This window comes from Calcarisporiella thermophila (genome assembly GCF_041956535.1).
Source record: "Calcarisporiella thermophila strain CBS 279.70 unplaced genomic scaffold VTP21scaffold_13, whole genome shotgun sequence".
Lineage (NCBI taxonomy): Eukaryota > Fungi > Calcarisporiellomycota > Calcarisporiellomycetes > Calcarisporiellales > Calcarisporiellaceae > Calcarisporiella > Calcarisporiella thermophila.
Window position 1 is genome coordinate 311,324 of NW_027192203.1, and position 15,893 is coordinate 327,216.

Below are 15,893 nucleotides of genomic sequence, written 5' to 3' on the forward strand. Positions count from 1 at the left end.
TAGAATCAAGAAATTTCAAAAAAATTTTAACAAAAAAAAAATCTAACGCGTTCGTGACGCGAAAAAAAATAATGACGTAAACAAAATTTTAAAAAGGTCAATTTCAAAAGGTAGGAATAGATTTTAGACCGAACATATAAACTACAAGATGAAGTTGCTTAATAATGATGAGGTGAAGAGACATAAAATATATAAATTTTGAACCAAATTACTTATTAAAATATTTGTTTTGTTATCAGTTTTTAGATCATTTAAACAAAATGTATGAAATTTCAAGAACAAGTGGTACAGTGTTTGTTACCATGAAACGATGTAAGTTTAATATTCCTTTCATCGATGATCTATTTCAAACTTTACATTTTATAATGATTATTAATCACCTCTATTAGTACTTCCAAAACAGTCATCGGCCACCTCAGATGTCAACATGACAAGTAATCTGGAAGAAGATAATGAATATCAGTGTCTGGTGCGAGCTGTATTAAAAAAACATAAAATTAGCACATTAGTGAGCGTCAATATGTTTATATTCATAACTTGTTTATGTAGCTATATTTGTTTAATATTTTTAGGTACAATCCTCGGATAGCGTGAGATTTCAAGGAGCTTATATGAACGTTTTAAGGACCAACTTGACAGCCCTTAAGAAAAAGGATAGAACAAAAGATAAAGAGCGAAAGAAAATGAAAAAAACAAAACCTACTGCTTAATGTGATTTATTTTCGTACGGGACACATATTTCATGGAAACAAAGCTGAATAATACTACCCAACCTTGTAATCTGGATGATTCGTTTAGAACGATGGCTGGTGGTTGTATTCGCACAATAAAATATCAATGAATGAAACTTGTAGTTGCTAACACTACTTTACAGTGGAAAGAAGTATAAATAAATGGACTCAAATTTTAAAATCTATCATTCAAAGGGGTGCTCAGGGGAGGATATTTAAAAATTGAACGAACATATCAAATATTGAAATTAAATTAAACCAATAAAAATTTAAAAAATATAACATTTACAAATATTTATAAAATTTTTGATTTTATAAAAATTATTTTTTTTTTAGTAAATTTTTGATATTTTATTTTCTAAACCTTAATACTTTTCTTAATAGCAGATATTTTCGAAGCGATTAAATTTAAAAATAGTTGATTATTACAAAGTTCACGCAGAATGCAAAAAATTTCAAAAAGTTAGACCCCCATTGATACAAAAGAAATATATATAATGAGAAAGTTATCTCATATTTGATATGTATAAAAAAAATATATAAATTAACATAGGAGGTGAATGAGAATTACTCGCATATCGCATCAATACGCCATTATATCATCCAAGGTATACTCTACCCTTTTCCAAAAACCTAGAATGATTATCACTTCCGAAAAAAGGCGGAAATATACAGTAAACAACGATTCCGGTTTGCTTTCTTGAATTTGAATCTAGTTCCATCGTCTCTGGATCATATATCTGTTTACCCTCCGAAATGACCATAGGCTGAATCTCAATATCCTGGCTACGAATTGCTATACTAAGCTGGCGAGCTGTGTTCACAATATCAGCAAGTTTGTTATTAGGATCAATCCAAGATGGGTATACGTGTTTGAACACAGCTGATAGATGGTCAGTCGCTCGTTTAGCCGCATCGAAAAGATGTTGCTGACTTTCCGGATCACGTACCGCTGTTACAGTCATTTGTTGACGCAGGCGAGTGGCCCAGTGTGGCTTACGTTCTTTAAGCCAACTGAATAATTCATTATAGGAGGTGCCAATTGATAGACCAGCAAGTAAGGGATTTGAAAGGAACTCACGAATGATATATTCAACAATATATTTTTCCATTAGCAAAGCGATTGTTGAACCGTCGATTGAATTACCACTAGAGCTAAATATTTTCATGTCTTTGAATTTAGTAGAGAGGAAGCCGTATGCAGCCTGGCGATTGCACTTGGGGGTAGCCGAGAGTAATAACTGAGATATGCCGTATTTAAGCCTCCGGAATTGATCATGTAAGGATGCAAAATCATCTTCGGTAGCCTGAAGAGCCTTCTTATCCTCAAGGTAATTTGATTCCATTTTGATATAATCTTGTTCACGCCGGGCTAATTTTTGTTCCGCTGCCTTGATCTTTTCAGTAAGATTGGTATATTCGCGTTTGAAAGTCTCCTCGACCTTTTTTTTTGTTTCGATATGGTACTGTAGTCGCCATTCGGATTCACGTGTAGCCTCATTGCGTGCCTCATCACGTCCAAGCATGCCCTCCTTCATTCCAGATTCATATGCTTGCTTACAACCCTTTTCATAGCCATCTTTATAGCCACTCTGGTATTGAGGATTAAAGTTCTGGTTCTGCGTCGAAGTAGAGGGAGAAGAAGTGAAGTAAGTGTCTGTGTTCGCATCATCCATAGGAAGGGCAGGATTTAGATGGGGCGGTGGTTGTGGCTGCTTTTTGTTCATTTTTTTAATGTCGCTCTTAAATAATTCTCAAGAGTAAAGGATTGAAAGAATGAAGCCTCAATCCATTTTCGATTATCAGCCACAATATCTCTAACGCTTGAGCTCCAATTTTTTATTAATCTTCTCTCCGCCCACTTTAAATAAAAAAGCTGGCCACTCCATTTATTTAGACACGCGCATCTCATTTTCAATAATGTCGTCTACTTATTTTGATGAAAACCAGACGCTTAGTAATAGTACTATGGGGCAAGACGAACAAGATGAAACAGGTCGCTGGGAAGATAATTCTTCTGACCATGGATCATCTTTTATGGAAGCGGTTGAGGAGCATACTTCTGATTTTTTGATCTACCGTGAATATCAGCCAGAATGGGAAACTCTTGTTGATGCATTTGGACGGGAGAAGCAGGGTATATTAAAAGAATTAAACAAGCCATTTTGCTTTCGATTAATTTATATTATATTAATAGCAATCTTAGCAGAAATCCAGCAAGGAACAGATAAACTGAAGGCACTCGAGGAGAGATTTGAGACTGCGAAAGCTGATTTTTTTCATCGATTAACGCGATCTTACGAAAAGCTATCCGCAGAGCTTGAGGGAAGACAAAACACATTAGAGACAGAGCGTCGGAAATTTGAAGGAGAACGTGATCGCATGAAAGGTAAATTATTTGTTAAATAGAAATAAAACGCATGTAACCTAACTTCTTATTGTATAAGATGTCACTAAATTCCAAAGCGAAAAGGTATTATCGAAATACATATTTTGTTTTGTATTAACAACTTAACCTAATTACTATTTACAGATAAAACTGAACGTTGGTGGATTGCGATTTGAAACTTCATTAACTACACTTAGAAGGGATCCTAATAGCATGCTGGCGGCTATGTTTAGCGGTCGACATGGATTAGTATCTGACGCAGATGGTAATATTTCTTTAGAATGTGTTACCTATTACCTATATATATATGTTACATATTTTGCAATTAAAATTTTATAATTTTAGGGAGCTATTTTATTGATCGTGATGGCACTCACTGTAAGTATACTAATCATGTGTGTTTGCTCTTGCAAGTACAGCTTTGGTCTTCATTTATTTATTTCTTTTATTGTAGTCCGTTTGATATTGAACTTTCTCCGTGATTTAAGGCATCCACCTCAGCTGGATGAGGTTACAATCGATGAATTAGTGCGCGAGGCTGCGTTCTACCAAATTAATGGTTTACTTCGATTAAAGTGGGCAAATCTGAGAAGAATTACTCAGGAAGAGCTTTCTGCAACATATCCCAAACACACGCATAACAATTCAACCGTTTTCAAACTTGAGAAGCTCGACTGCTCATTTTTGGATTTTAGCGGATATCGAATATCGCCGAATTCGACGTTTGCTGGGAGCAATCTCGAGGGAGCAAATTTTTCTTCGGCGACATTTCTTATTGATTTGGTGACTTCCACTATAGATTTTTCAAATACCAACTTAATGAATGCTAAATTTCCCGTACACGGCAGTCCAAATCGACCGGTTGGTGTTCAGTTTCGCACTGGTGGGTTTACAAGAATTTATTCATAAACTATCATCTCTTTTTTTTTTAAGTTTGGACACTATTTTATATATAGACGGAGCAATGACTACTGATGCAGAAAATCTAAAGAGTTAAGTGAACGTCAGATCAAATAAATACCCAGTGGTATACTACGAATTTCTACAATACTATGTATTTCAACTTCTGTTTATATCTTGCGGCGAACATTAACTATCTTTATTGAATTTATTCAACATTTTCTTTTAAATTATAATTAATTATTATCCAAATAAATGTATCATCTCCCACATATATCGTATTACGTATTCTATTCAAATGTATTAGCACTGTGTTGCTTTAAAATCACAATATTGGAGCCATTTGTCATTTTTCCAGATAGCACAGCATATCATTCATTTTTAGAGTGGTTCGTATAACTCTCATAATATTTTACCTATATTGTTTATATTTTATCATTAAATATTCAAATAATCTGAAGATTTAGCAAAATGCCTATTAAAAATATATATTGCAATCGAATGTGCTGCTATAATTTACATTGCTACCAAGTGAAACTATACTAAAGTTTGTTTTTCAGTTAATTTCAATTTTACCAGTTAATGCAATACTCGGAAATTGTATAATCAGTCACAAATTTGTTTACCATTTATTTGGCACAACTTCGCCTTGTAATCGCTGAATTTATACTTATTCCAAGATGCGACAAAATTTTGTCGGCATGGTAGTGAGCACTGCCATGCAAAAAACAGTCAAAGTAAGAGTGACACGACAGAAGATGCATCCTATTGTACAGAAGGTAGCATTATTTGACTCTTTGATTTCTACTAAATGCAATGTTCTAATTTAAATTATGATTAATTTAAAGATGGTAAAATACCATCGTAACTTCTTAGCACATGACGGCGAAGAGAAATGCTCTTTGGGAGATGTTGTCCGCATTGAAGCATGCAGACCTCTTAGTAAGCTCAAAAAATTTACAGTTACTGATGTCCTACGACCAGCAAAAACTTACACAGATCCAGAGACCGGTCAGGTTTTGAGGTGATTTCCACCTGTCATACTGTCACATATTGAAATGTTTTCATAATGTATATCCATTTTAATAAAATTATTTTCGAAATTCTCATGTTTTTCTCATATAAATCAATTCACAAAGGAATAATTTAGAAGCATAACAATGGTTTTTATTTTTGAGAAATCGTTGATGAATTAGATGAATCCAATCTAAATAGTTATAAAAATACAGAATATGAGCATAAGTAATTGATATTAATGATAATATTAAGATTATATATACCTTATTAGCAACATCAAGGGCATCGACATCAGCAGTCAAACGAACAAATGCCTTCTTAGTGCCATCAGGACTATAAACGAAAAATAATCAGATGTGATATAATTGAAAATTGCATATTCAGTCTCACCGGATAAGAGTATTGATCTTCAGAGCTTCTACATCGTATAATTTTTTCACTGCATCCTTGATCTGTCGCTTATTAGCGCGCACATCTACAATGAATACGAGCGTATTATGCTCTTCGATTTTCTTCATCGCTGTCTCAGTGTTAAGAGGAAAGCGCACGATCTTATATTGATCAAGACGTGGAGCATGCGGGAAAGACTTTCGCGGGTATTTAGGTGCGCGAGTGAGACGGAGAGTCTTGGGGCGATGGAAAGTCGTACTAGTACGGATCTTTCGTACGGCGTTGCCTTGTGTGCCCCGAAGAGCAGCCTTTTTAGCGGCCTGAGCCTTGGCTTTCTCGTTCGATGCGGCCGATTTGCCTATAGAAGACATGAGCCAAGTTCAATTTATTGGTTCCATGGTATAATAGAGTGGTCTCTTCTCATCGGCTGTACTGGTAAAAACCAATATATCCATCCATCCAGATTATAATGCATCTGCATCCATCAATCCATTTACCTTGCTGCTTCTTGCCCTTAATCGCGGACATAGCTTGCTTCAATGCAGATGAAATGGGGAAAAAGAAGGATCTTTTCTTTTGTTCAAACTCTAGTAACAAGTCCCTTCGCAAATTTGGGTATTTCCATATTGGTCTAAATCGAATCACTCATCTCCTATGATTTAATTGGATACGCTTAGACTAGAGTTTAAATATATAAAGTAAACGTAGCTGTCCAGTTTGCAAATAGAATATTGGAAACTGACTATAGCGGATGAATTAATTACGTCGTCCTTGAGGAGTCTCTGTATGTTTTCTTATTATCATATGGTTATAAATTGGTAAGCATTTGTAATGGGTTATATATTACTTTTATATTATGATTTTGAATCACAATAAGGGTAACTAAACCTAGCTATTTACAGCATGAATGGCTCATTTATTTATTTTACAGCTATTAGTGTAATTTGCATATCAGAGATAATATCTATGGTAACATAAAACACTTTGAATTAGAAAGCAGAGCCAACTAAGAAAAAATACTATTAAATTTGATTTTCATTCGGCTTCCTGCTCAAAAAGTGTATACGTTGGGAAAATAGCCACATTCTCCGCACACCATATCATTGTCGACTTTAATCGATAAAAATTGCCTTCTAATATAAATCCAGGGCGAAGCATTTCAGCGATATTCGATTCCAATAATATCATAATCGGCCTTGACATAAGTTGATCGTCTACGGAGTTTAGTGTGATTGTCCACAAATCATGCTCAATATATCGGCTCTCCGAGGATATTATATCTGCCACTCTTGCCAATCCTCCTTCCCAGTGTTCTTCCAAGCATATATTTTCTACCTTATTGTCGGAAACTTTTCCCACCAACTGCTGGGCTTCCTCTATATTCATCCCAGTTAAGTCCTTGAAGATAGCGCATTCTTCTGGAGTACACCATGCATTATTATTTATATCATCAGGATGTAGGAGTGCCATACAAACGCTATTGAACGCACCAGGAAGCTTAATCATCGCAGCCTTACAGAGTGGCAATTCACTACAAGCGAGTTTTGCAATGCTAGATGCTTTTTGTACATCTTCTAAATATTCAGGGCATACATTGTGCGTCATAAGATATTGGAGAAAATCATAAATAACGGCAGGCGCTTCAACAAAATAATGAGAAGAGATAAAGCCGGATCGCAATAAATATTCAGATAGAAATATCTGCACGCTTTCCTCAAATTGTGTTGCATCAATATCTCGGGCACTGTCAATAGGAGATTCTACAGTGTCAACTTGGTTACGTTGAAGAGTGTTTTGACCAGCTGCAAAACCGATATACGCGAGAAAGCGATCGAACATTGATTTTTGGATATCATTCAGTTTGCGATTACGCTTAAATAAAAGAACCGCCTGCTCCACTCGCTCGCGATATGTCTTGGTCCTATTAAATTTAAATGATAAGTATATCATTTTATAATAGTAGGGTCTTTTTAATAATTCTCTGTACTTACTGATCGAAGGGAGGAACTTCCTCGCTACTTACTTCATCCCCTCCTAAGTCCGTGTTCGGCTGTGCTGCGCTTTTCTGCTTCTTCTTTTTATTGCGCTTTTTCTTTGTCTCTGAAACACATACTAGAGAATTTTCGCGGGAAGAATTATCATGACTATTTACATGTTGGAGATTTTCTAAGTTAGCATCACAAACAATATTGGACTCCTCCAAAATGCCAACTTGATCTTTGCTACTGTGACAATTAATATAATAACGATGCGTGAATTTTCCTCCTTATACGTATAATAAGGGAAGTCGATGAAATTAGATTATAGATAACTTACACGACTTCAGTCATGTTAGATCCACGCTAATTCAAAATTAAAAATGTCAAAATTCAATCGCGAAAATTTTTAATATTTGTCTTGTTCGAAGTTTAAGGATATTCTGAAATCTTTTAATATTGTGATTAAAATGAATAATTTATATGCAATATGAACGTGAAAAAAGAATCCAGTAATTCATAAAAAATTATTCTCGCCCAGAATTTTTGGACGCGCACACTAATAAATAGAATGAAAAATATTTGAATATGAGTTCTAAAGGACAAACTGAACTTACTGCACTTGCTAAAAGGGTTTTTAACTCCCTTTACTCTCTGGATCGTGACATGCACAACGAGGTGCTTAAGTCTTGTTATGATACGAAGGCAGGTAATTAAAAAATTAACAAATTTTACACTTTTGCCCCTGCTAAAATTTTGTTGAAGTTTTTGAGAATCCATTCGTGTATATTGAAGGTAAACTACTATATTGTTCTAGTAACTTATGTCCTTTGATTATACAACATGGTTCATTTTAGGGATTGAGGATATTCGTCGCCATTTTGACTCTTTCAACCGCTTTTTCTCTACATTCGAAGCTAGCATCTTAAGTATAAGCGAATCGAAATTGTTCAATAACAGTGTTGTATTGGTTGACCAAGTTATCAAATCACGAGTGTATTTTGTGCCTCTCGAGGTGCGTTGTGTCACCAGACTTGAAGTGAATGAACGCGGCAAAATAGTTAGACATGAAGATATATGGAGCTTGAAAGATCTGATGGCAAGCTTCCCCGTTGTGGGTTGGATGTATGGTAACGTAATGAGGCGTGTTTTGAGTGCAATTTCTGTTCGAGTCTTGGGCTATAAGTGACCATTCCACTTGGTTAGGAATATTTGTCTCTGCGCTTTTAATGTATATTTTATAACTTATTCATATAAGAATATTATTATTAAAAAAAATTTACAGAAAGTTCATTGCGACATTTTCTTCAATAATTGACGCGTATTTGCCCTTGCGATATCGTCTATGGTAGAGTGGATTTGCTGACAGCCCTCGATAGCTAAATTCATTACACTTTCAAAACTCTCCATATGTAGGCGAGATTCCATCTATATTAAGGGAAAAGGTTATAATTCATGCTACTTTCGAGATAATTTTAATATTCACCTGAACTAGCGTAACTTTCCCACTTCTTGGTAACACTCCAATAGTCAGCTCGGGACTTTCAGAGGATTCTTCGATATGATTTAAGTCTAATCAAATTTATAAATAGCCAGAATAGATTATCATTATTTGTCAAGAAAAACTATATCAATGTCTATTTACCTAACACAGGTTGTTTTTCTAAGCATCCTCCCGTACAAGCACAGACATAATCTATCATTGGTATTCCTGCGTCAATAAGTGCCACAGTTGCAGCATTAATACAAGCCTGTAATGTGCCTATAGACTCGAATAAATTTCAGCGTGTACAATCAAAAGAGCCAATATTATGAATATACCTCCATCATGTTGCAGTATTTGTAGGTATATGTCAATTTGAGATCTCGGAAAGAGTGTTGTCATGACTACAGGCTCAAATGTTTGCTTAACAAGCGCGGCAATTTCTAAAGAGCGTCTTAGACGAAAAAAAAATTGGGGGGTTTTAGAGATGAATTTGGATCTAGAAAAGAAAATTTGAGAAAGGTACTTGTCGTTTTTTGATCGCTTCTTTCGTTCACTTGTACTAAATGGCGCAATATTAAATTCTACGTTAAATATAGCGCGATCATGAAGAATCGCTCCTCTATGTCTCGCCTTGAAATATGAAAATGTTAATTTTTTGAATGTCTTGCTATTATTAACGAATAATGCAGCAAACCTCTCTTGGCCCGTAGATGGCAGCCAAAACCTTGGTATTACCGTGCTCAATATATGCCGAACCGTCCGCTTGACATAACACACCGGGGCGGCAAGTAATCTTTCGAAGTTCGTTAGCACGTCTGCCGTCGACTCGTAATCCTATACTTAAAGGCTTTAATATTGACTCTATGTTATCAACTTTATATTATATACCCTCCGGGTTCAGTAATTCTAATCTTGACATTTTTATTAGAATCTGTTAATAATAATGTAGAAAAAAATAAATTTCAAATAAATTGTGACAGGCAATGGGCTGCGTCACATATTACCTATTTTCGAGTTGTTGCCTAGGCAAATGGTATTCAAATAATTTCAAAATTATTTGAATACCAGTTGTACCAAATATTGAGATCAACTATATTAGAATCGGATACTTGCTTCTGCGCGATTGATCTTTATTATTTTTCTCTGTATATTTTGCTGTAAGGGCGGAAATATGTATTATTTGCAAAATTACATAACAAAAGAATATAACATTATGATACTGAAGTGTTTAGCCTAATACGCAATTCTCTTAACTCTCGTAATAAAGCCTTCGCTTCTTCCTTCTCCTATTAACAAGTAAGATATGAAATGCTTGTATCATATTGAAATTAACATATTTGCTTACAGAACCGCCAAATGGTAGTACTTCATTCGCGTACAATTCAGCTGAACTATAATTTCTTTGATCTTTTTCATAGTTAGCAAGATAAAGCGCGGCTTCAGCAATTTCGTTACTCTCATTCTATTGCGATAGAGAAGTCAATTAAATCATACCAATATATATCAAAATTAACCTACATTTTCTTTCTTTTTCCATTCCAAAAATTTTCTATAACATTCAGCAGCTTTATCTCTGTTGTCTTGATTGGAGTAGAGCCGTGATAACTGTAGAAGCGCAATTGGTTCACATCCCTGACAAACAAGTGCTCGCTCATAGCTTTTAATTGCCTCTATTGAGCGCTGAAGGGTCTGATAGCATTGAGCAAGGGCGACCCAAAATTGGTATTCATACGGACTATTGTTATCAAAAGAGTTGGTGTTAAGAATAAATTCAACTTTGTAAATAAACAAATCTAACCGTAAAACGGTTGCACGTTGAAAATAATACACTGCATAAAATGGCATTTTAAGTAGTTCGTATGTTTGCCCCAGACCATACCATGCGCGATAATCTCTATGATCAATGTCTTTTACAAGAATAGTTAATTCTATGGTATGTAACTAAGGGCAGAGATACTAACCAACTGCCCTTCTATATGCCTCAATTGCGGCGCTGGTGTTGTTCATCTCAATATACTCATGCCCAATCAGTGTCCATGCACTAAGGTAATTCCGATTGAGTTTTAAAGCTCTTTTAAAATACACCACTGCCTTTTCAGGTTCGCCCCTCAAACTGAAGTAGTTACCTGTTCATTTTTAAATATACGTATTATATGTAGCTAAAAAACACATGTAATCATTACCAGTACTTACCAATGATGCAGCAAGTTTCTGGTCTGTATTTATCAGTCATTGAGCTGTTGTGTGCAAGATAGCTCAATTTGGGTTTATTTTGCATAACATACAAAATATTAGAATATGCGTCCATGTGTTCTAGCCTGAAGGGGTCGTCCTTTAAAAGTTCGTCAAAGATCACTTCAGCTGACTCGAAATCTAATAAATTGTAAAAGTTATCATAATATAAAACAGAGCGCACTAAGTCAAGATTTGAGTTATTTACCACGGGATTCATAGTATACCATAGCCCGTTGGGACTTGAGATAGTCGCTCTTCGGGAAAGAAGATTCCAGTTCCTCGACATACCCAAGAGCTGTCGGCGGATGTAATTTAATTCCAATGTGGGTATAGAAAAACTTGGACATTATGTTTTTTGGAAGCTTCTGTGAAATATTTTGTAGCTAGAGGTAAAAATTCGGAAACATTAATAGGAATGTATCAATCAGAAATAAGTAAAGGCATATTATACCATTTCTGCAGTTGCTATGCACGTGGATAATTCTAACCAAGCGCTCCAGTTGTATGGGTATTTGTTAACGGATTCAACAAGAGAATCAATTGCCATGTTTTTCTTATTTCGTTTCGCAAGTACAACACCATATCTAAAAATTGTTTTAAAATCTGTCATCCCCGAGAAATAGCTACTGTTGTTTCGACTTACAAATATAAAAGAAACCCATCGAGCTCATTCGAAGTATATAGCGATGAAAGCTCTGTTTCTATTGCAGGAAGCTCCTTATTAATGGCCTGTGAATCATCTAATGGATCTTGATAACAAAAAGTAGCATAAATATTTTTCAATAAAAGGAAAATACATTCAAAATTGAAGCTAATTAGATACCTAATATATCTTGCGCTTCTTCTTCCTTTCGCTTTTCCCCTACCTTCAATAAATTTTGAACAATAGAATCAAAAACTACCAAAATTATGCGCAAATTAATAAAAGCTTACTAAATATTTTGAGTATAACCGCAAAAATCGAGACCTCGCTCCCTTACATCCTCTCAATACAAATGCTGCGCGGTCGAATTCCTTTAAATCAAAATATGTCTTCGCGAGGAGAAATTTATCATACTCTGTATCTATAGTGTTGGCTATGGATCCTTGTGAAATTGGTATGGGATCGTTGATCTCTTGTGAGTCATCAAATCCATTTAAAGCTTCTGCCGCCCTAATGAAATGTAATCGTTTAATTATTTAATTGACTTGGGTTAAAATGGGATTAAAAGCAAACCATTTAGCGCTAGAGTAGAGGCCCAATTCGGAACATTTTAATACTGCATTACGTAATGATATCTTTTCTTCGTCGATATTGTTATTTACTTCTGATAGCATTGAAGTGTCCATAGTATTGATATACTTTTGAAAGGATGTTACAACGCGTAAATTTATAAATTCAAGTCACAAATTACACAACGCGTTTTAATTCAATTGTAGACGATAATAGAAATATTATAATGGAAGCTCATCAAGTCGAGAATATAAACCCTTTTTTAACGGAGAAGACAAAGGAGAAGAAAAAAACCACTGCCAAACCTTCTGGGCGTGCACTAAAACTTCAACAAGCGTTCGAAAAGACTCTCGGCAAAACCTTGAAAAGTTTTAGGTAGGAATTGCTTTTTTCTACTTGGAAGCCTGAATTTGAATTGAAAAGGTTTATCTTATAGTCATGAAAGGTTGACTCGAATTTTCCCACGGATCGCGAAGGATTCACCTGAAGAGCTACAGAATGCTCATCAACAAACAATTGAATTTCTCCGAAAAAACATCCAAGTAAGAAAATGCTCAATTTTCTTTATTACAATTCAATTTAATGCCAGTAAGAAAACGCTTTTAGGATGAGTTCGAAAGCATTTTAGTGAGTAAAAATTTGATCCAAAAACTCACAGAATTGGATGAAATGGCAGAGGCCTCGAAAGGAAAGAATACGATCTCGCTTCCACAAAAGTGAACATTTTTCTCATATTGTTAATTTATTGCAAACTCAATTTATTTTAATCAATGTGAACAGGACAAGTATATCTCCTCAAGGAGCTATTAGAGCACGTACCGTACCAGTAAAAGAAAAAGAACTCCAACGTCTAAAGGAAGAATATAACATGGTGAGATAAATTTGCAACATGAATATTTTATTTATTAATACCTGATTTATATTTCGGTAAACTAGATTCACCAGGAAAATAGCACGCTTATGGTTGAGTTAGAGAAAAAGAAGAATGAATTGGATAATTTATTGGAAAACGTCAGCCGAGTGGTTAACGACGTGGATAAGGTATAATACAAACAATTTGCTTGATAATATCTTGAATATTTAGCCATTCTCTTATCTCTATAGGCCATCACCCTTTCGTCTCAAATGCCGATAGATGATATTTGGAAATTCTACGAATGGCAGAATGGTATATTATCAGAGATTGCTGAGAAGCATAGGTGAAAATAGCTTGATTTGTAACTAATTCATAAGATGCTTATGCTTTGCTGTAATCGTTTTTCCTTACTTCTTTGTCACTATGACAATTTGTATTTATTATTGTGATACGATCGACTTGAGTCATAGTTTTTTAGGTCAAATTAATATAATTTTTAATGGTATAAATTGCAAACTGTATATAAAAAACTCTAACCATTGCAATATTAAGGCTCTAATTGAATAACAGCATGGATAGCAAAAAAGATCAATGGAATCCATGCAATTATGCTGAGACCGGGTCTTTTGTTCCCCAACTCACGGAGGGTGTATTAAGTCTGTTGGCCCTCCAACAAAATGATACACTACTAGACCTCGGTTGTGGAGACGGCATTCTTACAAAGCGACTAGAGCAATTATGCTCCCATGTAAAAGGTGTAGATTCCAGTCAAAGTATGATTGATGCAGCAAGAACTCTCGGCTGCAAGGATGTAGAGGTAGTAGATGGGCAACAACTCTCATCTTGGGCTGAGCAAACCGGACAAATTGAAAGATATGATAAAGTTTTCTCAAATGCAGGTAGTTTCATTTCTTATCAATTATAAGAGAATATACATCCAGAATTTTTTTTCTAATGTGCTTATAGCATTGCACTGGATGAAAGACCAAAAATCGGTCATTGCGGGTGTAGCGAAATGCCTTAAACCTGGTGGAGCATTTGTCGCCGAGATGGGTGGCTTTCTGAACTGCGGAGGTAAGGATGCTTATAACACAGTCAAAAAATTCACAATCTGATCTTGCTAATTATTATTATAGAGGTTCATACTGCCCTTATATCTGCTCTCAATAAGCGTGGCTATAATGGACAATCACTAAGTCCGTGGTATTTTCCAACCCCTAGCCAACAAAAGCGACTGCTCGAAGAACAAGGATTTACTGTTGAACACATTCAGCTTGTGCCGCGTCCGACTCCTATCCCAACATCAGTAGGTGATTGGGTCGAGACATTTGGGTTTACTTTTTTGGAGCCCCTCACGATAAGCGAACGTCAAGAGGTCAAAAAAGAAGTGGAAGAGCATCTTCGCCCGAGTTTCTTTGATCCACAAGAAGGATGGTACGTTATGTATGTGCGCCTGCGGTTTATTGCTGTTAAGGGCAATAAGTGAATTAATGTAGATTCAATAAAGTTTTTCACTCGAGCTAGTAAATATTTCATTTTTAAAAAAGATCAAGTGATTAGATGCCTAAAACTAAGCTAAATGTTAGAAACAAGTAGTTGGCCTTGTCTATCAGAAATTCAATGATTTACCCCAAATTTGCCAGTCCATTTATCGGTAGGAGAAACAGCTCCATATTGATAATAATATGGTGATATTGGGTGTCGCCCTTTATGAGTTTTACTTTCACATCATGTATACATTTCTTGCAAATTAACATTCAATATGCTTGTTTTACTACTTAAGAATAGCACTCCTGTCAATATACTGCGTTTTAAAATAAAAATTACTATTTATTCCCAAAGTCAGAAATTATATGACAGTGGAAGTTAAAGCGGAAGAGTGAGATGGATTTACACGCTCTATATATTATATATGTATAATTATTTATTATGCCAAATCCAGTTTCGCACAGAGTCCCATCGATTGCTGTCATTATAAAGATACTGCATGGAAGCTTGGAGGGAAGGTTGAAGTACTTCACGTTCATGACGGAATTGCCACATAACTGCTCCCCATACAAGGGCAGCGAATATCGAAAAAGACTTGGGAGGTGCTTCTACATTGTTATGCTTAACCATCATTTTCCCGAGGCCAACCATCACACGTGAAAATACATAGAGAACAATCTACAGATATTCAAGTTAAGCCATTTAACCAAGCGCTTAAATTGCAAATATATTTACCTGGAAGTTTATATTATTATTCTCGCCAAATACAAAATAGCCTCCAATACACCCGGCAATAAAAGAGTTTATACTGTGTTCCTTATTTCCTGCCAGCTTATAGAGAATCAACATGATGGTCTTGTAGGTAGTTACAAAGAATGCGAGCCCACGCGCATGCTGACGAGTTGCACGAAGAATAACCTTTATTTTATCCTGAAGACTATTAATAGTAAAATTTTTGTTAAAATTTCATCTCTGGTCTAAATCTTTCTTGGTATTTCCAAATTTAATTCTTACCTTCCTCCCCGGAATAAAAAGGTCATTACTAGGGCATGAGGAAATCGAATTTTAGCACCGTAGACAATACCATTGCGGAAGCCCTTGATAATTGCCAGAAGATCATGGTAATGTGGATCAAGTATTATTTTTTCAAGAGCATCCATTGCGAATTGGCTTGTCTGATGTATACAGTAGTGAAAAGCAAATGATAGATCG

General features: G+C 35.3%; 12 protein-coding genes across 12 annotated transcripts; 6 read left to right on the top strand and 6 right to left on the bottom strand.

Moving 5' to 3' along the window:
* Window positions 1-148: 148 nt before the first annotated feature.
* Window positions 149-710, top strand: VTP21DRAFT_2035 (uncharacterized protein; the record flags this gene model as incomplete). Its single annotated transcript, XM_069392186.1, has 4 exons — window positions 149-172; window positions 240-312; window positions 390-508; window positions 573-710. The coding sequence occupies 4 exons, from the start codon at window positions 149-151 to the stop codon at window positions 708-710; spliced, it is 354 nt and encodes a 117-aa protein (XP_069250612.1).
* Window positions 711-1,330: 620 nt separating this feature from the next.
* On the bottom strand, window positions 1,331-2,458 carry VTP21DRAFT_2036 (uncharacterized protein; the record flags this gene model as incomplete). Its single annotated transcript, XM_069392187.1, has 1 exon — window positions 1,331-2,458. The coding sequence occupies one exon, from the start codon at window positions 2,456-2,458 to the stop codon at window positions 1,331-1,333; it is 1,128 nt and encodes a 375-aa protein (XP_069250613.1).
* A 193-nt stretch (window positions 2,459-2,651) lies between these two features.
* On the top strand, window positions 2,652-4,117 carry VTP21DRAFT_2037 (uncharacterized protein; the record flags this gene model as incomplete). The annotated part of the gene is made up of 7 exons (XM_069392188.1): window positions 2,652-2,868; window positions 2,929-3,120; window positions 3,179-3,204; window positions 3,265-3,385; window positions 3,466-3,498; window positions 3,575-4,003; window positions 4,077-4,117. The coding sequence occupies 7 exons, from the start codon at window positions 2,652-2,654 to the stop codon at window positions 4,115-4,117; spliced, it is 1,059 nt and encodes a 352-aa protein (XP_069250614.1).
* A 583-nt stretch (window positions 4,118-4,700) lies between these two features.
* VTP21DRAFT_2038 (mitochondrial 37S ribosomal protein uS17m) lies at window positions 4,701-5,048 on the top strand (the record flags this gene model as incomplete). The annotated part of the gene is made up of 2 exons (XM_069392189.1): window positions 4,701-4,799; window positions 4,869-5,048. The coding sequence occupies 2 exons, from the start codon at window positions 4,701-4,703 to the stop codon at window positions 5,046-5,048; spliced, it is 279 nt and encodes a 92-aa protein (XP_069250615.1).
* Window positions 5,049-5,212: 164 nt separating this feature from the next.
* VTP21DRAFT_2039 (60S ribosomal protein uL23) lies at window positions 5,213-5,955 on the bottom strand (the record flags this gene model as incomplete). The annotated part of the gene is made up of 4 exons (XM_069392190.1): window positions 5,213-5,227; window positions 5,301-5,370; window positions 5,428-5,785; window positions 5,925-5,955. 4 exons carry the CDS (start codon window positions 5,953-5,955, stop codon window positions 5,213-5,215), a joined length of 474 nt encoding a protein of 157 aa, XP_069250616.1.
* A 507-nt stretch (window positions 5,956-6,462) lies between these two features.
* On the bottom strand, window positions 6,463-7,757 carry VTP21DRAFT_2040 (uncharacterized protein; the record flags this gene model as incomplete). The annotated part of the gene is made up of 3 exons (XM_069392192.1): window positions 6,463-7,348; window positions 7,419-7,649; window positions 7,744-7,757. 3 exons carry the CDS (start codon window positions 7,755-7,757, stop codon window positions 6,463-6,465), a joined length of 1,131 nt encoding a protein of 376 aa, XP_069250617.1.
* Window positions 7,758-7,991: 234 nt separating this feature from the next.
* On the top strand, window positions 7,992-8,592 carry VTP21DRAFT_2041 (uncharacterized protein; the record flags this gene model as incomplete). The annotated part of the gene is made up of 3 exons (XM_069392193.1): window positions 7,992-8,112; window positions 8,169-8,198; window positions 8,261-8,592. 3 exons carry the CDS (start codon window positions 7,992-7,994, stop codon window positions 8,590-8,592), a joined length of 483 nt encoding a protein of 160 aa, XP_069250618.1.
* A 101-nt stretch (window positions 8,593-8,693) lies between these two features.
* Window positions 8,694-9,808, bottom strand: VTP21DRAFT_2042 (uncharacterized protein; the record flags this gene model as incomplete). The annotated part of the gene is made up of 7 exons (XM_069392194.1): window positions 8,694-8,831; window positions 8,890-8,975; window positions 9,049-9,165; window positions 9,225-9,340; window positions 9,413-9,519; window positions 9,584-9,723; window positions 9,778-9,808. The coding sequence occupies 7 exons, from the start codon at window positions 9,806-9,808 to the stop codon at window positions 8,694-8,696; spliced, it is 735 nt and encodes a 244-aa protein (XP_069250619.1).
* A 292-nt stretch (window positions 9,809-10,100) lies between these two features.
* Window positions 10,101-12,453, bottom strand: VTP21DRAFT_2043 (uncharacterized protein; the record flags this gene model as incomplete). Its single annotated transcript, XM_069392195.1, has 12 exons — window positions 10,101-10,175; window positions 10,235-10,351; window positions 10,408-10,624; window positions 10,688-10,796; window positions 10,851-11,015; window positions 11,083-11,262; window positions 11,330-11,507; window positions 11,576-11,708; window positions 11,768-11,873; window positions 11,948-11,990; window positions 12,058-12,277; window positions 12,341-12,453. 12 exons carry the CDS (start codon window positions 12,451-12,453, stop codon window positions 10,101-10,103), a joined length of 1,656 nt encoding a protein of 551 aa, XP_069250620.1.
* Window positions 12,454-12,563: 110 nt separating this feature from the next.
* On the top strand, window positions 12,564-13,540 carry VTP21DRAFT_2044 (uncharacterized protein; the record flags this gene model as incomplete). The annotated part of the gene is made up of 6 exons (XM_069392196.1): window positions 12,564-12,712; window positions 12,774-12,879; window positions 12,944-13,053; window positions 13,118-13,208; window positions 13,274-13,378; window positions 13,442-13,540. 6 exons carry the CDS (start codon window positions 12,564-12,566, stop codon window positions 13,538-13,540), a joined length of 660 nt encoding a protein of 219 aa, XP_069250621.1.
* Window positions 13,541-13,764: 224 nt separating this feature from the next.
* VTP21DRAFT_2045 (uncharacterized protein) lies at window positions 13,765-14,679 on the top strand (the record flags this gene model as incomplete). Its single annotated transcript, XM_069392197.1, has 3 exons — window positions 13,765-14,092; window positions 14,160-14,267; window positions 14,330-14,679. The coding sequence occupies 3 exons, from the start codon at window positions 13,765-13,767 to the stop codon at window positions 14,677-14,679; spliced, it is 786 nt and encodes a 261-aa protein (XP_069250622.1).
* Window positions 14,680-15,113: 434 nt separating this feature from the next.
* VTP21DRAFT_2046 (uncharacterized protein) lies at window positions 15,114-15,841 on the bottom strand (the record flags this gene model as incomplete). The annotated part of the gene is made up of 3 exons (XM_069392198.1): window positions 15,114-15,359; window positions 15,417-15,618; window positions 15,696-15,841. 3 exons carry the CDS (start codon window positions 15,839-15,841, stop codon window positions 15,114-15,116), a joined length of 594 nt encoding a protein of 197 aa, XP_069250623.1.
* Between the last annotated feature and the right edge of the window lie 52 nt (window positions 15,842-15,893).